We start from the raw sequence: 23,199 nt of genomic DNA on the forward strand, positions 1-23,199 counted from the left end.
TTCTATTTTAAAACAACACATGATATAAAGAAATATGATTATCTACACATAAGTAACATTGTCTTTAGCTTCTAAGAATCGACATTTACTGTAATTCCCAGTCTTGGCCATGCTTATACACCAACATTTTCTAATCTCTGCTTAGACCTTGAGTAACTCACCTAGGGCAAAAAACATGTGGTATTCATCACTGGACTACCACTGATTTAGAACCAACCAACATGGTGGATACTATAACATTACACAAGCCATATTAACAAGATGATTTTTGATCATAATATAAAAGCATTTATAATTACATAAATTTGTTGTTTCTCCAACATTTTAGATTTGTACAAGCAAAGTACTGTACCTACTTTCTTGTAGTTTGGTGTATTCAGATTTAATTTGTATAGCAACTCTGGCAGTATAGCATTTTTTTCCCTTTTTCCTCATTGTGTTTGCCCTTGTTAACAATTTTTTTTCATTTAGGGAATAACAAATTTTTCAGTTAGGTTTATTGCCTAATAGATTTTATTATTTTTAGCTTTAATGTTTCCTTAAATGACTTTTTATTGTTTGATATCATTAATTGTAAAAACACATTTTAATTGATCCAGTACAGTCTAATAACTAATTTAGAATAACAATATTGTACTATAGTACCTCCATTCCAGCATTGTTTTTAAATTGATTCACTATCAATTTAATAGTCTATAAAATATCTACAATTATACTTATTATGAACAAATCAAAACTGCCAAGAATTGTAGCCCAAATCAGATGAAAATAACAGGTGTTCTTCCAGTTAATTAATGTAAATTAGATTAGCTATGCACATCTAGAATATCAATATGCAGATTAGCCAACTACAGAATTAATAAGTGTGAGCCTTGATGGAACAAATGTTTCTTACAAATTTAATTAAAATACTGGTTTTTGTTTCTTGCTTGCAATCAAGTTTGATATTGTTTTAATTGAATATTGAGATGAAATAATTGCTGCTTTTGTCTAATAACTCTTGATTCACCATAAGAAAAAGGATTATCTATTTTTCGGGAAAAAGTGGTAAGCCTGGATGATCTTTAGGGCGTGTGTGTGTGCAAACTAAAATAATTGCAATTTTACAGTTTGCATGTTGTTACCAGTTAAATGTGCCTTGTGCCTTCATACACTGCATTTCGGATTATTATTTTGTTGCATTGTTTTTGTGTGGGACTTGTTTTCAACTAATTTTAAAATGGAAATTAATGAAAATCTGATGAATCTACCCTGTAAATATTTAGTATTTTTCTATGTGAATTTTAAATATTTTTTATATTGATTAAGTTAATTTTATGTGAGTTAAAACATTTTTTTTATTTATTTTTTTTGGTCGGGTTTATTGTGGTGAAACAATGTTGATATACACAAGGGTTGAAAGAAAAAATATTGTTTTTAAAATATATAAAAAGAATAACTAAATCATGTTTACAGGTAGGCAAGATACTGCCTATATTAGTACAGTATCATGGACAAGTTTAGTGATACAGTGTCAGATTATGATCATTATAGAACACTTCTTCAATCTGAATTGGGATTTTTTAGCAAAACAATCTCTAACAAACACATTTATTAAAGACATTTGGTGAAGAGGTATGAAAGTTGATGTTTCGAGTGTAAATGTAGTTTAAATGTTCTATTCATGTATAAGTAATGACTTGTTGAAAAGATGTTACATAAATTATAGCTATCATTTTTAAATTGCTTTGTAATTGGTATCAACAAATCAGATTTTAAGTGTTTTTAATTGTCAATTTGTAATTTTATCAGCAATGTATTCATGCCTATTTTATTTAAATTTAGACTAATTCATTTTAAATAATTTTATGCTAACAAACTTATTTATTACAAATTATGTTTATTTTAGTATTTAATCTTTATGCGGATTATATTTGCCATCAACTGGAATAAATTACTTATAATATTAATACTTAAAATAATTTCAATCACTAATATTTCTGTTTCTGGTAGGACAATATATTATGCTAATTTATGCAAATATTTATGCAGATTTTGAATTTAATTTGGACCAAACTTACCAGGAAAAAATGTATATAATAACGAATACCAATAAATTAAATGTGAAGAAATGATACAATTAATTTGGTCTTCAGAAAAATAAAAGTTTGATACAATTCCAAGCAATACAGGTGTGACAACCCTTAATTGATTACTATTGGTTGTCAGTTCAAATATCTTCCATTTAACAAATATGCAAATAACAGTATCAATATTGTTAATATAATTATATGTTATGATTTTAAGCATGTGTTTGTATTCCAGTAACTTTGCAGAATGCAACTTTTTTTTTTGTCCTAAAAACACTGTTGTAAATACTTTATATCATAGTAAGAGTAAGCTCTGAAAAATACTGATTGCAAGAATAACAACCATTACAGTAGCAGCCACTATTAAAGTTGTCCCTTTCTGTTGTAGAGTCAGCTTATATTGAGTACAGTAGGGACACTCCTATTTAGGGGACACGTTCCAAAGAAACAAACTATGGGAAATGTTTAATACTAAACCAACCGCTACTCAGGGGACACCCTGTTAAGGGGACATTTTTTTTTTGGTCCGGGAAGATGTCTCCTGAATAAGGGTTGTGCTGTATTATATATTTTGTATGAGTAGTAATTTGCAACCAAGTATTATGTTTTGTTTATGCATATCCCATCTCTTACCTTGAAATTTAGTTTTGTTAAGTTTTCTTTTCAAAAATCTGTGATTATTTTAGGTTTGATTGTATTGAAATTTATGTATATACTATATATAATAATTTTCAAATTTTATCTTGCATATTAAAACATGGAACTGATTATACTGATTGAATGCTATGTTTTAATTCATTTAGTTGCTAATGATAAATTTAAGTATGTTTATTTAATGTTTTTTATTATTGCAGATTAACAACGAAACCACTTATTTTTATATTATTACTTACAATTTTGATTTTGTAAAATTAGAAAGGTACAAGTGTACCCTGGGATATAGGCCCACTATCACAGTAGTTTCATCGGTAGCCTACACTCAAATATGATGTGAAATGATTATAGCCCTATTGGTATAATTGCACCCACACATATATTCAACAGTAAGCTATTACTCGCTCTACACTAAGTAGGCCTACGCAAACAAAATGTCTATAAAAATTGTTAGCCTTATGCTAAATTGCAACAATTTTTATTCATTAAATTTGTATTTTATTTAATATCAACGAACACATTTAAAAAAAAGCATAGTTAATAAAGAATTATTTGCAGATGTAATTAGTGTAGTTAAATAATAAAATAATAATTATCATTTGGATTCATCTATTTATTTGTTGTGTAAGAACAAATTTAATTGAAAGCAATAGACTACTACATGTATACAAAACTGTACAATGCTTTTATAATTTTACATAACTACCCAAAAAAAAGCCTACAGAAAGAGCTGTTTAATGGTCAAAACTGTTGTTCTACGGTTTTGTAAAGCCTACTAGAGAAGGTATGGCATAACATTTAGCAGTTTGTGTACGGTTTATCAAAGTGAATTGCCAAATATTGTATAATTGTTAGCGTCCTGTAAAGAAGGAGCTGATATACGTATATATCCATACAGCGTATAGATGAAACAAGGTGTCAAATTTATATGACAGAATCATGAAAAGAGTTATTGATAGTGATACATTAAGGCAAATGCGTATGCTTGTTTTAGGATTATCATTAAGTACTTGTGACGCCTTGGGCCAAACACGTTTAACAAGTGTTGCTTCTAAGTAATTTTTAAGTCTCCAATAAAAATATGAATCGTACATAAAAAACAACAATTAGAAACAATAGTCAAATTCTATCGTAAATCATTCTTCAAATTTGTCTCAATAAATAAAGTATTTACAATTTATGTTCTATTTATTACGGTAATAACGAATTTGTGTTGATTATTTGGCCTTATGTAATTTATATATTCGGATAAAACTTTTTTCTGTTCATTTTATTTTGTTTGATTATAACATTTAAAGTTTTCGTTTTACAGTAGTCAACCGAGATTGTGATATAATATGGTCCTACAAATTTTATATTATTACAATTATGATGTGAACACAGAATTGAAAGCAGTATATCGTTTGTATGTATTTAAGCATTTTACTTGATGCTACTTAGATGTAGATCTACCTTAACAGTTTTGTTTTTTTGTGATACCCTGCTTCTAGGAAGGTTTAGGCTGTAAATAAATTGAACATTTTGTACTCGCTTTATTTTTGTGTTTGATTTATTTAGGCTATCTATTCGGTGAATGATAAAAGGACATTATATTTCAACTCGGCTTCACCTCATTGAAATATAACCTTTCATCATTCACCTCATGGCATTATTTGTACCATTCCACTCATATCATAAACATTCATTATTTATAACACACATGATTATATTCTTGCAATTCGAATGGTCAATTACATGTCATTTGGAATTAGCCCTATCTAACGAAAAAGTGATATCTAATGGTGATAATTAACATGCTTTCTGTAAACATGTTGAGGATTTTTGACATGCTACATTGTTGAAAGCCGTCTATAACTGTTCTAGTTCTACTCCACATATAAAGTTGGAGCACTGCCTTTTTTTAATGCCCTAGCATCCCGATAAGTCAATGAATTACGTAAAATAAGATAAATTGAACAAATAATGAATGTTTTGTATTCGTTGAATGGAGAGAATATTTTATTCAAAGAAAAATTGACTGCTGTATTTTCAACTCGGCTCCGCCTCGTTAAAAATAGAGCAGTGATGAAACATTCTCACCATCCAACTCATAAAGATTCATTATTTGTATAATATTGCATTATTTATATAATCATATATATTATCTTTATGTTGTTTACCATTGTGAAATAGCTTCCAAAGTGTAGCGCAGACCTACCCTTCAACTCTCCCAATAATCACATGAGTTTCCCAATATTTTGTATCGCATCTTCCGGTACCCTGCTAAAAAAAACAATTTCTCCGAATTTTTTAGATAAACAAAAAAAATATTCTGATAATTTCCAACAATTTGTAATTTCTATTATGGTTTAATATCTCAAAATGTTAAAGCACCCTCTATAGTTTAGACATGCTTTTATAAAATCTCCCGATATTTCATTTTTCCAAATCTGTATACAGGTCTGATTGTGTACACTAACGTTTTTTGCTGCGGCTTTAGCCAGCTTTATTCCCAGAGGACTACTCATTCAGAAGCTATAGCTCTAGAGGCTGACAGTTTTGGAATTTTGTAAACCCAGCCAGGTCATGCTCAAATTACAATCCCCAAGGCACGTCTGAGAGAAGAGAGTCTATGAAAACATTTGCTGATAATACAGTATTATTGAGATGAATGTAGGCAGTAATCTGTAAAATCTTTTAAAATAAATAATGACTTTGTTCTTGCTGTCAACATAGGCCGGTATTATAATAATTCCCTGTCAAATCAGTCAAATCAAAACTTGATTTCGGCTGTCAACCTAACTATAGGCCGGTATTTACAATGGCTCCCATTTGACTGTGTAATAGGATACAATTTGTTCACACCTGAATGTCCCTTTATAGCACATTTGGTCCCTTGGGTCTGACTGGCCATTTATCACTTGTTGACATCTCAGGCTTGATGAAGTGACCCCCAGACTTGACCTTAGAAAATAAACTAACATATTGGATATAACCCACCTTGGTGGTATTATTTGCTTTGAGTGATTTTTTCGCGCCGCGGCTTTAGCCAGCAATGTCCCAAGAGGACATACTTATTAAGAAGCTTTATCATCGCGGTAGCTATAGTTCTAAGGCCGACAATTTTGGGAATTTGTAAACTCGACTATAATTTATAGGTCCCAGCTGCTGGACCCAAAAAACGTCTGGGAAAAGAGAGTCTATGAGGGTTCACGGTTGAACGATTCTGGATTCTCGTTCTTTGATTGGTTGACACGAATCAACAGACTGTGGAAGAATTTCTAGAGGGTATTCAGTTGCATGCCTACTACAGGTTGTGTTGAGGTCACACACACACAGCACATTAAAGTTCAAAATTGACCATTTTTAAATGCCATTTTTTAATTAGTAAATTAGTATTTGTTGGCAAATAATACATTGTTGGAAAGTTACACATGTCTTCTTTCAAATGCTGTTGGAAAATTAGAAGAAATATCAATTATTCAATGAAATACAACCAGATTACTAACACCCACCAAAATGGGCATGATGTGATTTATAATTAAATAGCTATGTTAGATTTTGTGTATTTTTGCTATTAACCAACATATTTTTATTTTGTTACATGTTTCCATGGTAACAAAAACATATTTTCTTCTTCTATCTGAAGAAAGAACAATGATTAATTTTAAAATGTCGAGCAGCGTTTTTTGTAAGAAATATTTCTTGTTTACTATCTACTCACACTACACTACTAGTTTATGATTATATTTTTGCTCTGTACAGTAGGTCAGACTATATTTACGTTACAAAAAATGTTTACTACTGATTGTTAAACAAAAATAATTGATAATAAATCATTATTTCTGAAGAAAGATTAAGTAGGTAATTTTGTAGTTTTGATAAAGTTATTTACTTCTGTAAAAAAAAACAAAAACAAAAAATTAAGAAACGTTTAATTTTAACAAAATAGGCCTACCATTGAAAAAACAATTTAGGGAGACAATATTATATCTTTAAAACTGTTACGTCAACAACACGCGAGCGGCGTTTTTATAAGACAAAAAAAAAGTTAATTTTCATAGAGGGCGTTATAACAATAAATATATTCATCACATTTTTCTAGAAAAATAAATCAAAGTTTAACCAGAGTCTATCTAAAGATGTCTATCCCCAAAACCATGAAAATTAATATAAAATAAAACTTTGAATAAATCAATTTTCAGTTTATATATATCATATATTCACAATAAAAGACAAATTAATCTGTTAAATTTAACAAAACACCATTGTTTGTTGACAGACAATTGAATTACAGTTTATCTTGTAAATTGAATAATTCATGATTTCTGCCTACAATTCATGATTTCTGCCTACTCGATTCTTTCCAAAATACGTAAACTTGAAGTATTCATTTTCCAAAATACTATACGCGAATTTTCCATAATACGTCAATTTAAATATGAATTAGTTTACGGATGGACTAGTGTAGGCCTAATTTGATAGTTAGACTATCTGTATCGACGTACATATAGGCCTAGACCTGATTATATTATTGATGTAAGCCTCTACACAAGTCGTACGACTTTTGACGTGATTTGGTCAGACTACTTATTTTATTTATGTTATACGGAAAGAATAAATGTTGGACGCACCCACCAAAGAGAAGAATAAAAATCATAAGCTTTCAACGTGATTACTCGACTCAATCATGACGTCAACAGGGCGCCATTTTATGAATTCAGCATATAAATATATAAACAGGTCAAGGGGTCAACATATAGGCCTACGCACAAAAAACGTACGTGTACGCACACTTGATTTTTTGTGCGCAACCCAAGTCAACATTTTAAAATGTTCAAAATCAATTTCTAATCAAATTCGAGTGGTTCATGATATTTTATTATTTCAGAATTGTCCAATGTTTGCGTCATGCGCATACAGTATTTTTTGGACACGTAGGCCTAATTTTTAAAATATCAACATAAAATATAATTTGTGTGTAAAGTATGAAAATGAAAAATAATCATTGACTCATTGTGTGTTTCCCGGTGTGTTTAATGACGTGTGTCGACGTAAGAGTCAGTTTTTCTAACGTTAGTTACGATTGTTACGTCGTTTTTACGTAAGAAACCAACATTTGACAGGAAACCGCTTACGACAATATTTTGGTGAAATCGACGTAAACGCAAGAAAAATAGACGTAACGCAACGATCGACCAATTGAAAATATTATACAGTAGTTCAGTATGTTTATGTTGTGCTGGTAACTTACATATGGCGGTTTTAGCGTTCCATAGATATTGTTTGTGGATGGTCGATGATGTACCCACGTACGTGTGGACGTGGTGGTGGTATCGGATGCTAGTCAAGTCGCCCCATCGCAAAGTCGCCCCATACAAAGTCGCCCCTTACACAGTCGCCCCATCGCAAAGTCGCCCCGACACAGTCGCCCCATCGCAAAGTCGCCCCATCGCAAAGTCGCCCCATCGCAAAGTCGCCCTAACGCAAAGTCGCCCCATCGCAAAGTCGCCCCATCACAAAGTCGCCCTATCGCAAAGTCGCCCCAAAACGTTAAAAAATAGTTTACAAGTGCGTAAAATGTCGCAATGATACACAAAATAACACGGAACGTGTATGCATAAAAGGGGAAGCCCCGCCATGTAGTCTCAGGTTACACGATCGGCACGCACCCCCATCATCAGAGAGGAAACCCCGACTAATCACTCCGCGGTCGCACTAACGTGCTAGCTTACCAGACAGAGGGAATCCCCCGTAATTACTCCGCCGTTGTCGCACTACAACGCACCATCGAAGATGGGGAAACCCCGCCGGAGTTTTACGATGATATCAGTCGCGTTCGAAATCGGTCGCGTTTAATTTTGGTCGCGATAAAATGATGTTATACGATCTGATTATTTTTACTTTGGTCGATGAATATTTATTATTATTATTAGGCCTATATTAAAGATGTTTTGTCCCTTTGACTAATTCCAAAAAAATAAAAAATAACAGATTTCGAAAAAAGGTGGGTCATTTTGAAGTATCATAATAGTTATTAACTATCACCAAAAATTTGTCGAAAAAAAAAATCATTTAACTGAAATACAGACGTTTTTTTGTTAAAAAAATAACTTTGACTTCCAGTCAAAGTTTTCGATCAAAACATATCCCATAATGAAACGCGCTTGTTTGGCTACTCTCTGTATGCATAATCATAAAACTTCCTCACGATCTGTGTGAAAATACCTTCTCAACCGTGACGAGTTGTAAACAATCCTAATTAGCATATTCATAATGCGTACTCATGGTTTGAAATCTTTGTTTACTTTCGCTCGCGACGATTTTCCAGACGAAATGTAATCCAACTAATTTACCTGTTAATTACGTAAACTTGTTGCTTTTGGCTCGAATTTTCGACTTAAAGTGAATAACTTTAATATTACTTTGATATGGCCAATTTAAATTTAGAATATTTTGACCTTCATTTTTTTGTGTTTCAAGGGACAATACATCTTTAATAATTGATTTTTGTTTTTATTTTACAGGTCAGTATGATGAGAAAGATGTGTGCCTTAAAAAATGACAATTTGTAAACATATAGTTTAAGATTATAGTATTATCCAGCATAATGTCATTTAACAGTACATAATTATTTAAATGTGAAATATTTTATAGGAAACGTAGGCTGCGTCTGTGTCTTTTATTTTATATGCAAAAAATTACGTAAAACAATTTATTTATAAACATTCAGTTTACTATTATATACATAGTATTACAATGAACATTGATTCTAAGCCTGGAAAGACAATCCCATCATTATATCCATTATAAAATTGCATCATATCACCACTATATGTCGTAAATGATTACGTGCGTGTGTGTATTCGCCGTACGTCCGTGTACGTACCGTGCCTCTTCACTGTCTTGTTTAATTTAAAATTAAATAAACACCCGATATGAGGATATTTATTAGGCATGATAATTAGAATGTTCTATAACCAAAAGGGTTGAAAAAAATTTCTTCAGTAAAATGATCATTGTGCTGTTGAATAAAAGGCGACTCGCCATCTGAAACATTCTCTGAAACTAATCGGAGCTGCGCCTTCTGGTATCTGTTTCCTCACAGCTGCTACGTCTTTCTGCTGACCGTCGGGGATTCCCCTTTTTAAAAAACACGCACACGATACTGTACGATGGTTTTTCCATGGTCAAAATGTAGCGTTTTAAATTTTACTAAAATACCTGCATGTAAAACAATCATATCGGCGATGAAATTTTTTTTTTTTTCTTTATTTTGAAAAGTCATTATAAAATTAAGACACATAACTTGTCAATAAATGCAAAATGATCAATAAGTAGCCTATAACACTCATTGTCTTACAACACTGTTATTGTTTTAACTACTGTAAATCTATACGAAGGCCTACTACACATTTATACATTTATTATATTATCCTAAAAATGAGCTGGTATCCACGCGTAGGTTGAAGAAAGATTCGTAATTGTGGCTCTGGTAACTAATTTTAAAATCATATTAAATTAACATTTTTGAAACTATAAATCAGGGATAATCTTTTTAGAACTTTCAAACAAGGGACTATTTCTTTAATGATTTTTAAAAAGCAAATCACTCCATTAAAACCTGTAAAATAAAAATTAAAACACAAATTATGTATATAATAGGATAAACAATTAAATTATAATGTATACGACATTTAGCGCGACCAAAGTAACAACGCAATCGATATCAAACGCAACCGACTACAGCGTACTACTAGCGGCGGCGCTTCATAATCATACCGAAATAAAACCGTGGGCGACTTTGCGATGGGGCGACTTTGCGATGGGGCGACTTTGCGTTGGGGCGACTTTGCGTTGGGGCGACTTTGTAATGGGGCGACTTTGCGATGGGGCGACTGTGCCGGGGCGACTTTGTTTTGGGGCGACTTTGCGATGGGGCGACTTTGTATTGGGCGACTTTGTATGAGGCGACTTTGCGATGGGGCGACTTGACTGGATCCCGTGGTATCTGGGTCCTCCTAAAATTAAATACCAAGCCCTACCGGATCAAATATATAGTGAGTGCTGACTTATTATTGTGGCTACGTACTTATTATAGGCCTAGCCTAGGCTAGATTGATTCCGTTTTTGTTGTTCTAACTTTAGGCCTAGCTAGCCACACAAGTCGTAGTAAGGTCGGGATCCGTAAGGGTAAGGCTTAAAAAAGGCCTACCTACTATAGTATAGGCTAGCTAGCTAGAGGCCCGGGCCTCTAGTTAGTAAGTCTAGGCTAGATAGATGGGCCTAGTCGGGCCTAGTCTATAGATAGGCTAGCTAGGTTAGGCCTTAGGGTCCCGCTCTAGCCTAGCCAGGGCTCCCACCTAGGCCTATTAAGTATTATAGTATTTAATTATATTATATTGTTATTTCATTTAAATAGATAGGGGATATAATATAAACTGCGTGGCATGCGATTAGTTGAATGAAGCCAGCGGGGCATGCAATTCATGCAAGCAACAGTAATTCAAAACAAAATAACGAAATTATAAAATACAATCCAGTTTATTAATGCACTTGTCAATTGTATGACCCACTATACGACCCCCGGGAGAGGTGCGTCATTTGTCCGATGTGCGTCATACCTTATGAATACCATGACGCACCCATGCGTCAATAATGTGACTTACCTTTAGGTGACCATGACGCACCCATTTTGATGCACTGTGACCATGTTTTTTATGATATTTTGGGTGGTAAAGTGACGGACATTGACACACCATTGGCCATTGATTTGACGTACCATCTAGGTTTTTTGACGCACCCCTGCGTCAGTAATTATTTGTAAATGACGCACCAATGACGCACCTCTCCCGGGGGTCGTATAGTGGGTCATACAATTGACAAGTGCATAATTAATATAGCCCTCTAAATATTTATCTTTAAAAACAATATTTAGGTCTATTTTCTATTTTTAAAAAAATCCATAGAGATTAAAATCTTGAAAATGATGATGTTGAGCTCCTACTAGGCTAGAGCGGGAGCTAGGGCACGTAGGCCTATATAGTATTGCTATTAAATAGATAGAGGATATAAACTGCGAGGCATGCGATTAGTTGAAGCCAGCAGGGCATGCAATTCATGCAAACAACAGTAATTCAAACAAAATTATAAAATACAATCCAGTTTATTAATTAACATAGCCTGGCCCCTCTAATATTTTTATCTTTAAAAATAACAGAAAAACAATATTTAGGCCTATTTTCTATTTTTAAAAAAATCCATAGAGATTAAAATCTCCATATCATCACCATAATGATAAATGTGAACATTCTACCTTGATCTACCTTCATATTAAGACTTCTTAAGCATTAAGCTTGTGTGTCCCAATCCCATTGGATTTCAATGTAATGCCTAATAATTAAAGCAACTAGGCTTACCTTATCAGTCCCTCTTTCCCAAATTCACACAACATATTCTATAAGCAATGATAAGGATAGATAAATATTGTTCCATCCGTCTCTCTTGGTTGCCTGCTTCAAATAGACCGGTTCGGGTGGCGTCGAGGTCCCACGTTAAAATTTGCTTACCCTGTGTATGCAAATCAGGCTATCGGGGTGGAGGGGTGGTCTGTTCACCCAGCTGGCGCCGTTCACAACACGCCTCCCGTGTTTGAAAAGTGGGCACCCCGTCCTGGTTCCACTTCAGGGGTTAACTGGGTTCTTTCGTCCGTGAAAATACCTGTTAACCGTAGTTGATGTACTGTAGACCGCTTCCTATGATCTCCTCAGGTAGTCATGCCTGTAGCACCGTACTCTGCTTTACTGGATACCTGAAAGATACAAAGAAAAATAAATGTGAAATGGAACGGATTTCTATAACTGAAAGTTTCTGATTGTGGGTAAGCCAGGGGCTGAAAGGAGATCTTTTCCGTTCATCCATTATCTACATGGCACGAGCACCTGTCCCACGGCGACGGCGATCCACAAGAGGAAGGGTGCTCCAACTCTGTTTATCCGGACTGACCTCTTACTCCATCTCGCTGTGGATGATCCATATCTGAGGAAGACGAGGAGATAAATTGCGACATAAACAATACAACGGTCCCCCATTCTGTAACCAGTCCAGAGCAGGTGCCAAGTCAGGATCACTCATCTGATGTTGCCTTAGCTCGTCCAGTGAGTAACCCCAACAATCGGCTCCCTTTGGGAGTAACTGTACCGCATCGACCCGTCCACCGTCATCCCCCTGTAAAAAAGAAAACTGAATTGTACCGTTAGTAGCCGTACTGTGATATCTCTATGCTTACCTGTCCACCGTGGTCCTAAGGAACATTGTCCCCTGGTAGGGTACCCTCTGGAACGTGCTATGGACACGACGTCATCTACTTCCTCTTGGAACGCTGACACGAATCAGAGGTAATGGATACGCATCTTTAGTAGTGATGTTGTTGAGAGCACGATAGTCAATGCAAAAGCGCACAGACCCATCGCGCTTCCGTACCAACACAGGAGGTGATGCCCACTTAGACATGGATGGTTGAATAACTCCAGCCTCCAACATCTTCTTTATCTCTTTCTCTTCTTCCCCTGCGAAACGCAGTGTGGTGCCGATGTCGAATTGATGAGCAGCGAAGACGTCCTGGTAATCAACCAATAGTTTAGTGAGCGTGTCCGCCTCTTCAATCGAGAGATTAAAGTCTAACATGCCCACTAGGTGCGGTTACCAGGTTGGTTACTGTCATCATCCGCTTGATTCATTGAAGCATCATTGGTCGGAGTCGCCTCTGTCTTTAACACACTCACCCCTTCAGCTTCCCTTGCCATACCTATCTGCTGCCTACCCTTTTTCATAGTGAGGTAGTGGTCAGATGTGATGATGGTGCAGAGTGCATCAGTGCGTAAATGTAGAGTTGCCGGTTTAGCCACATCGTCGGTAGTTGAAACTGGCTCTATAAAGAAATCGGACATAGATAAATTGTTAGTTACAAGTTTACACTTAGCATGAGCAGCTGAGTGAGGAGGAATTACTCTCCGTTTAGCCTGTTACCTGGGTAACCCTAGGTTCCACCGGTGAATCCCCTCGTAATGATATGGTACTTCCCCCAATTGCCAGAAGCAAGAGAAAATCACCACCCACCAAAAGCATATCATTGTGGATGGGGGCAACATAAAAGAATTCGTGCTACTCTTTGGTTCCCAATGTCAACTGTAGAGGCCCCACATTCGAACCTGCCAAAGTAAAGGACAGGGTGGACACCACTGGTGGTGCCGAATCTAGACTTTTGAAAACCTTATTGGATATTATAGTAAAATCAGCTGCCGTATCCACAACTGCATTTATTTTTGTACCATTTACAAAAGCAGTGGCGTGCAGCGCATTTAATGATTTTACCATGTTAATGACAATCCGGGTTTGATTCTCTTCAGTTTTAGTAGTAGCCAGTGTAGATGTGACTACTGGTTAAATCAGCTGATTGTAGATGGCTCGATGATCGTCACAGGATCCGGTGATACCTTCTCTGTAATCAAAGGCTTGGCCATGGGGCCTAGCTTGGAGGTAGTTGACAAGCCATTATCTTTCTGGCCAGCTTCCGGAACCGGGTTAGGTTGTTGGGCCTCGGACCCAACACTAATCGTTTAAAGGATCCTGCTCATTACCACTAACCTGACGCAGATGGCCTGCCAATCTCGGACAATTCCTGCGGAAATATCCCACCTCCTTACATTCAAAGTAGGTTGCTTCGGCAGGTCGCATGTAACGCATGAGCTTGTCCAGCTGACTCCGCATTGCCATCTCAGTATTTATGCAGCCTGCTCTCCACCGTTCCCAGATTGGTGTTCAGAGTCTGGAAATTACTCTCTACAGCGGCAAATCGTGCCTCCGTAGTAGGAGTAGTTTTGGTGAGTGGCGCCAATGTCGCAGTTCAAGGCTGGTTCTGGCTGCTGGTACGGAAGGCCTCTGGAAAGTAACACGGTTTCCCCTCATATGCCTTCCTCGCACCTGCTTAATAGACACCTCATTGCCAGTTTCACCCTTGGTATCGTCCTGGTCTTATGAACGTAGCTGAAAAGATAGTGGGGGTGCAAAAGAAGTACGGACTGTGGACCAAACCTGAGGTTTCACGGTATCCTTGACCTTACTCTTAACTATCATATTTTTCAAACTCCCTACAGTAATAGTGCAGGATGTGTCTACCTACTTCTCCGTCCCTGCACCCAATACAGAACCTAACTACAGCATGCTCTTGGATCCACTCCTTAGGCAAATCCTTAAACGCCTTTCTAGTTAAGGTCAGCACTCATGTTGCTTAGCGGTCTCTAATTTAGCTTGGAGGACTGCGGGGAGCTCGTCCTCATTAAAGAGTCGGTTGAAAGCTTTAATAGAGAGGTTTCGCAACCTTACGAATACGATAACGAAAACGGATACGTCACACATTTGTGAAACTTTTGAGCTGATCCCCATTTCATATTCGTAAAGCGTATTCGTGTTGACGAATATCACCAGTCATATTCGTAACTACAAAACGAGTATAGTTTTTGATCTATTTTGCACATTTTGCATTTGAATCAGGAATGATTCATGATTATAATATAATTATAAATTTATTGAAAGAAATATACTAAAGTAATTTACTAAAATGCCAGGTCAATTTTGATAAATAGCAGTTTTTAAAGTCCTCACTCGCTTTGATGTTACGCTAGGCCTAGGCAGCCAAGCACCAGGAGGCAACACGTACCTGCGCTTCGCTAAAATTTACCGCAGTCATATTTTGGACGGCGCCCTCAATATTTCGTTACCATGCGAAACAGATTTTAACTGGCTTACGAAAACGAATACGTGTGCATGACGTATCCCTTTTTTGTTATCATATTCGTAGGGTTGCGAAACCTCTCTATTGATTTGCCTAAAGCCCATATCAGCATCCATTTCTATAAGATTTACATAAAACTCAGCCGCCGCACCGTCTAAACACCAAGTAAGGACGTCCTTACTTTCACGGTTCGTGAGTTGCTGCTCATCTATAAATGAACCGTTGCTTAAAAAGGACCAGTTGTCTCTTCTACCCCTAGACCTAGGTATATCCTTCTAAAGGACACTGTCTGTCTTCATAATGCCTCATTCTTGGGGTAGTCCTAAGATATTCCACTGCTGTCCTAGCCCCTGCACTATGTCTATCGGATTCTCTACTCCTGCTACTATCAGTATCGGTACCATCCCTACTAAGGTCACTATTGCTAGTCGATGGAGATCGATGCCGAGATCTAGCTTTAGACCTAGCGGTTTTAGATTGTTTCTTGGGAACTCTTTCCTCCTCCTTGTCATTCCTTGTCCCTAGAGCTAAAACACAAATCCAAGTTTATTGGAGATGGCCTTTTGATATAGCACTTTTTCCTAGCAGGTCCTACAGTATAATACGTACCTGGTAGTCTAATAAAGGAGTGGCCTGGGGTGATGCGAGGACGTGGTATCGACCACTCTGGGCCCCGTCATTCTGCACCATATATGCCCCTCCCATATCTACAGATGTTGAGACCTGCGACCCCCTCCTGGCTGCTCTATTTTGTTTTTCCACCAGGGTGACACATTGTCAATCGTGACCTAATCCCCCACCTAAACTCGGATTCGGTTGGAAATCCAGAAAGGACGTAATATTGGGTGGAACGCCATTTTCCCTGCTCTTTTCTTTCCTACATTAGGAACTCTGTGAAGATTGCGCACTGAGCAAAAGTTAACCAGAACCTTAATAGTCATGATCTAAAAATGGGCTCTAACTCTCTGCTTTTGGGTAATGTTCCTAAATCTAGTTACAGTGTGTGAAAGAAGTTATTTAGCAAAAAATACAATACGGATTAAAATACTGATAGACGTAGTAATAAATACAGGCACAACATTATAATAAAATATCATCAATGCAGTAACACGCACACCAATATTGCAAAATGGCCGTTAATACAATTATAATACAATTTAAATACAGTTAAAATATTTCACCAGCAAACCTGCAATGAAAAGCAACTAGATTATTAAAAAGACGTCAGTCAATACAGTTAACAACACTTACCACTAATCCTTCCCTCGATGCAAAGAAAGGAGAGCGATAATGCCACTGTGAAGTTAACACAATATAATACGCACAGCCAGTATAATTTCTCAAGATGAAAAACCTGACTGACGGACGAAAAAGATTATCAATAAAAAAAACAATCAAGATAAAATTAGTGGTGTCACTCAGTTCAATGACCACGACTAGTATCCCACTAGGTGATACGGCCTAATAAACCGCCCACTAATACTTCAAATACTGCAAAAAATATATTACTCCCGGCCTATATAGTATTGTTATTTCGTTTAAATAGATAGGGATATAAACTGTGAGGCATGCGATTAGTTGAAGCCAGCGGGGCATGCAATTCATGCGAGCAACGGTAATTCAAACAAAATAACAAAATTATAAAATACAATCCAGTTTATTATTAACATAGCTCTCTAAATATTTATCTTTAAAAATAACAGAATTGGTTTAATGTCTCTGCCTCTATGACTTGACTAGGTAGGTTATTCCATGATGTGTTAAATAGTGAATTTGCAAAAAAATTCTGCCAAATTCTCAGCCTTGTAGGTTTTTTTTAATGATTTTAAGTTTGTGGCCTCTTGTTTTAGTTCCAAATTTGACTTGATATGCAAAACATGAGAACAAGCTTATTATCTACCAGTAAGCCTAAATCCATGTTTTTGACAACTGACTGAAGGACCTCTCTTGACCATGTCCCATCATATACAATGTACTGTATGCAATTTTTTCTTTCCAAAGTGCATGACATTTATCCAAGTTGAAGGGCAATTGCCATTTAATTTAATGATTTCAGTAAGTTACCATCATCTTGGTCATTAACTCTTCTATAAATTTTTCAGCAACAATGTTTATATGCGCCTCAATACCATCAGTCCATTTGCGGAATTCCACTGTAAACTGGTTTGCTTTCAGATTTAACGCCGTTAACTATTACTTACTATGTTCTACATGATAAGAATGCTTCAATCCATTTTATAAAAGATTTCCACCAATACCGTGAGCTTGTAATTTCTTGTAGCTTGTATAGTCTTGCATGTGCCACAGTGTCGAACGCCTTTTTGAAGTCTAAAAATACACAGTCGAAATATGAACCATCGTCGAGTCACTTGGTCCGCAAATTGATAACTTCTAACATTATTATTATATAATTGCAGGAGCATCGTTAATACTAAATTCGTGCTGATTTTCCGTAAATAGCTTGTTTTTCCTTCGATTACAACATTTCTAACAAATGTCTCCATTGTTTTAAATACAAGAGACGTTAAACTAACTAATTGGTCTATAATTCAATGGAATTGACCTTTTTGTACATGGGAACAACTTCAGCCAATCTCCATGATGGGGGACTGTTCCTTTGTTCATCAGTTTGGAGAACATACTTTCTACCCAGTAGACTACCTGTTTCCTTGAGGATATGAGAATGAATCTGATCAGGACTTTAATTTAAGTATAATTCAATATCACATTTTTTAAATTTGACACTCTTTCCTCAAACTGGTTTCTTTGCTGCATCAATGGTATATTCTCAACAAAAAAAACTCATTGATAAGGTTGGCTTTCAAAATATTTTCTATGGCGATATCTCCTTCACTGTCCTTTAAGCCAGGAATGATGGATTTTGATTTTGTCTTGCATTGCACGTATTTCAAGAAATCTTTAGCTATTTTAGCGAATTTTAGTGGGGTTTTTGGCATGTTGGAACCAGAAAAGATCCTTCACTAAACTTGAAAATAATATACTTTCATTCTTTGACGTCCTTCAGCATTGGACTCCAACCTGTTTATATTGCCAAAATTAAAATCTTCAGCAACGAGTATAAAATAATCAGACTTTAAATTACCTGCTGTATACAACATTATCTCTTATTTTAGAGTTGTTTTCTGCACTGCTATTTGGACTCCTATATACACAGCCAATAATCAACTCCTCTTTCCAGATTTGTACGTTAACCCAAATAGCCTGCATCAAAGTACATTAGAACCTCCGTGAGCGGCCACCTCCCTTAACTGCCGCACTTTCAAAAGCCTGTTTGTTCTTCCTATCTAATTAGTGCATTTGGTACCTCCTGTAAGAGGCCACGGCCACTTTTTTTACTAAAAATTATAATTTTATGGCATAATTACTTCCCGTAAGTGGGCACCCTAAAACTTTTACAATTCCCAAAAACTACAATTTTGATACTTATTTTCATATGATAAAAGCTTTTAAAATTTGTCTGAAAATCATAAATAGTACTAAAAAACCACCTGATCCTAAACAATAAAATACAATTAGTTGGAGAATTTAGGAGCCTGTTGTGTTAAGAAAGAAAATATCGTGCATAGCCATAATACGTGATCTTGGCCCTCTATCGGCAGAACCTCCCATAAGCGGTCTCCTCCCATAAGCGGCCACTTTTCCCGGTCCCGAGGGTGGCCGCCAACAGTATACCAAATCAATAACTGAAACGGAAAATTTCTCCTTAACATAAATACCAACTCCTCTTCTCAAGTGTTCAAGTAAAAATAAATGATATCCCACGATTTACAGTTCAATAGAATAAAAGAGCATTTAGGTAACATCAATATTCTAATCTTATTTTAAGTTCTTCTCTTTTGTTCAGTAATGTGTCACAGTTAGTATAAAAGAAAGTAATATTTTCCTCTAAAACAACCTGAACTGAATATTTTTCTTTAATTTTCTTTCCGGATTTAGAACTTTGGGTGAAAAAATGAATTTATAATTTTCCTGTTTTGTATATTAAATCTTTTTCACCCTTTTCCTCACGTTCTTTCAGAGTTGCACGCAAGTTCTTGTACTCTCCTCTTTCTGACTGTGTTCTATCTCTAGAAATATAAACAATATCTTTTTAGTTTAGATCCTTTTACCATCTTCATTAATTTGTCACCGTTTCTGAATTTTTAAAGACAACTTTGAGAGGCCTATCTTTTCCATCTCATTTTCAATAATGGGTTACAATTTCAATAATATTTCTTAATACTTTTACCCTCCTCTTTCTTTGACTCGGGGATACTCAAGAAAATTAGGTTACATTTTCTTCTTAGGTTACATTTTCTTCTCTTTCTTCTTTCATTCATTTTGTCTATGCACAATTTGATTGCTCCTTCTGGGTTCCCTTAAGTTTACTGATTCTATCTTCTCATTCAATGAAGCCCAATGTTTATATCCGTTTTATTTCCTCTTATCTCATCTCTTATTTCACGCACTTCCATCTCAATTTTTTCTTGTTTAACTTTAACTGATTTTAATACATCTAACATATCTTCAGCAATTGTATTTATACAAAAAAAGAATTTTAACCAGAGTGGGCATTTGAAAACATTTTTGAGAATACACACAGAAGAGAAACAATATAAATGTGGACATGATTGTGTGAAGAAATTTAAAGAAAGTAGGAGTTTGAAAAGACATTGAGGAGAATACACACCTAGGGGAGAGACCATATTATGAATGTTGAAGAAATTCAACCTTAAATTCGTTTTAAACACATTTAAGAGGGCACACGGGAGAGACACTATGAATATCAACATTGTGGGAAGAAGTTCAAAAATGCATTCGTGAATATACACAGGAGAGCCCATTTATGAATGTGAACAGTATAAGAAGAAATTCAACTGTAACCCGAGTTTTAAAAGACATTTGAGAACAGATTATATAACTTATAATATATCTCTACAGTTAAACATAGTTTAGATCTACCTTGTCTACCTTGCCATTTGACAGGTCCATGGCAGTCTTCTTTCTCAATACTTCTCTATTAGGTGCTTCTTCTTTTAGTTCCGAATATGTATTTTTATTTTTTAATCTATCAAGCACTATCCTTTTCCTTCCCCTTTGTATTTTATCTTCATATATTCCTTCTATCACAATTTTCAATTATCCTCTTTCCCTAATTATATGTCCAATCCATTGTTTTTGCTGCTCCGCTATCCTTCCCTACTATAACAACAAAATACAATTTCAACCTTTTCTAAACTTAGATCCTAAATCCATGAAACTTTATGTGAAGATGTTTTGATATTATTGTAATTATATTAATTGCAATTTCTATTGAGACTAGTAAGTTAAATTAAATATACAGTATTCACTATCTGATAATGACTTTTAAACTTTTTATTTGTTTCAGATGGCTGTCAGACGCTCTCTTGTAGGTGTCTGCAACCTTGGACGAATATCCTATACAGAAGCTTTAAAAATCCAAAAAACAATTCAATCCGATATTAAAAATGGCCTAGACCAATCAAATGCTGTACCGGTAAACACGCTATTATTATGTGAGCATAACCCTATCTATACAATAGGTATTCGGACTAAAGACTACGATTTGAATGAAGAACGACGCTTGGTGAAACTTGGAGCTGAATTTCTGCGAACTGATCGTGGTGGTTTGATAACATTTCATGGACCTGGGCAGCTTGTAGCATATCCTATTTTATACCTAGGTGACTTTAAGAAGAGTGTGCGCTGGTATATTTGTGAATTGGAAAAATGTATTATAGAGACATGCCGTAGGTTTGACATTCAAAGTGAAACATCTCCACATACTGGTGTCTGGGTGAATGATAAGAAAATAGCTGCAATAGGTCAAGTACATTGTACCTTATGTTACAATATATATGAAGTTTATTTTTGTTATTTTTTTTGATTCTATAATTTAAGCCTTATATTTATTTTATTTTAATATTTTTTCAGGTGTACAGTGTAAACGCTTTGTAACATGTCACGGACTAGCTCTCAATTGCAATACAGATCTTAGTTGGTTTTCCAACATAATACCCTGTGGAATTGAGGGAAAAGATGTAACATCATTAACTGTAGAATCGAGGGCAGAGGTTACAGTAGAAGATGTTATTCCAAGCTTTGTTGAATCATTTTCATTGCAATTTCAATGCGATGTCAAAGAAATTACTCTTCAAGAACTTACCAATCAACTCAATTTAAATTTATAATAAAAAAATATATATCTTTCTACTTTTATTAATATATATTTACTTAATAAAGTACTGTAATATGAATCTGAAAACATTTTGCTATTTTCATTTATTATTATTTCACAATCATCAGTACCAAGCGTCCTGTATACTTATGCAGACCAGATGTCTTAATATCAAATGTATAGTGCACCTCTTTATTCCTCAAGGATGTAGCACACCTCCAGGTACCTCAAAGTAAGAGTGTAGCACAAGCACAAGTCTCAATAGAAATTGTAATTATATTAATTGCAATTTCTATTGAGACTAGTAAGTTAAATTAAATATACAGTATTCACTATCTGATAATGACTTTTAAACTTTTTATTTGTTTCAGATGGCTGTCAGACGCTCTCTTGTAGGTGTCTGCAACCTTGGACGAATATCCTATACAGAAGCTTTAAAAATCCAAAAAACAATTCAATCCGATATTAAAAATGGCCTAGACCAATCAAATGCTGTACCGGTAAACACGCTATTATTATGTGAGCATAACCCTATCTATACAATAGGTATTCGGACTAAAGACTACGATTTGAATGAAGAACGACGCTTGGTGAAACTTGGAGCTGAATTTCTGCGAACTGATCGTGGTGGTTTGATAACATTTCATGGACCTGGGCAGCTTGTAGCATATCCTATTTTATACCTAGGTGACTTTAAGAAGAGTGTGCGCTGGTATATTTGTGAATTGGAAAAATGTATTATAGAGACATGCCGTAGGTTTGACATTCAAAGTGAAACATCTCCACATACTGGTGTCTGGGTGAATGATAAGAAAATAGCTGCAATAGGTCAAGTACATTGTACCTTATGTTACAATATATATGAAGTTTATTTTTGTTATTTTTTTTGATTCTATAATTTAAGCCTTATATTTATTTTATTTTAATATTTTTTCAGGTGTACAGTGTAAACGCTTTGTAACATGTCACGGACTAGCTCTCAATTGCAATACAGATCTTAGTTGGTTTTCCAACATAATACCCTGTGGAATTGAGGGAAAAGATGTAACATCATTAACTGTAGAATCGAGGGCAGAGGTTACAGTAGAAGATGTTATTCCAAGCTTTGTTGAATCATTTTCATTGCAATTTCAATGCGATGTCAAAGAAATTACTCTTCAAGAACTTACCAATCAACTCAATTTAAATTTATAATAAAAAAATATATATCTTTCTACTTTTATTAATATATATTTACTTAATAAAGTACTGTAATATGAATCTGAAAACATTTTGCTATTTTCATTTATTATTATTTCACAATCATCAGTACCAAGCGTCCTGTATACTTATGCAGACCAGATGTCTTAATATCAAATGTATAGTGCACCTCTTTATTCCTCAAGGATGTAGCACACCTCCAGGTACCTCAAAGTAAGAGTGTAGCACACCTCCAGATACCTCAAAGCAAGAGTGTAGCACACCTCCAGATACCTCAAAGCAAGAGTGTAGCACACCTCCAGATA

At 35.2% G+C, this 23,199-nt stretch overlaps 2 protein-coding genes across 3 annotated transcripts; both read left to right on the forward strand.

Moving 5' to 3' along the window:
* Positions 1-7,993: 7,993 nt before the first annotated feature.
* LOC144843579 (octanoyl-[acyl-carrier-protein]:protein N-octanoyltransferase LIPT2, mitochondrial-like) lies at positions 7,994-21,781 on the forward strand. Of its 2 annotated transcripts, XM_078700420.1 has the most exons (4): positions 7,994-8,032; positions 10,707-10,762; positions 20,885-21,341; positions 21,451-21,781. In XM_078700420.1, the coding sequence occupies exons 1-4, from the start codon at positions 8,002-8,004 to the stop codon at positions 21,705-21,707; spliced, it is 801 nt and encodes a 266-aa protein (XP_078556546.1). In that variant the 5' UTR covers positions 7,994-8,001; the 3' UTR covers positions 21,708-21,781. The 2 variants fall into 2 exon arrangements, with proteins under 2 accessions (XP_078556546.1, XP_078556547.1); XM_078700421.1 differs by lacking the exons at positions 7,994-8,032; positions 10,707-10,762 and adding an exon at positions 10,792-10,895.
* Positions 21,782-21,840: 59 nt separating this feature from the next.
* Positions 21,841-22,962, forward strand: LOC144843583 (octanoyl-[acyl-carrier-protein]:protein N-octanoyltransferase LIPT2, mitochondrial-like). The gene is made up of 3 exons (XM_078700426.1): positions 21,841-21,926; positions 22,066-22,522; positions 22,632-22,962. The coding sequence occupies exons 2-3, from the start codon at positions 22,066-22,068 to the stop codon at positions 22,886-22,888; spliced, it is 714 nt and encodes a 237-aa protein (XP_078556552.1). The 5' UTR covers positions 21,841-21,926; the 3' UTR covers positions 22,889-22,962.
* Positions 22,963-23,199: the final 237 nt, after the last annotated feature.

Source organism: Antedon bifida, chromosome 5, assembly GCF_963402885.1.
Source record: "Antedon bifida chromosome 5, ecAntBifi1.1, whole genome shotgun sequence".
NCBI classification, from domain to species: domain Eukaryota; kingdom Metazoa; phylum Echinodermata; class Crinoidea; order Comatulida; family Antedonidae; genus Antedon; species Antedon bifida.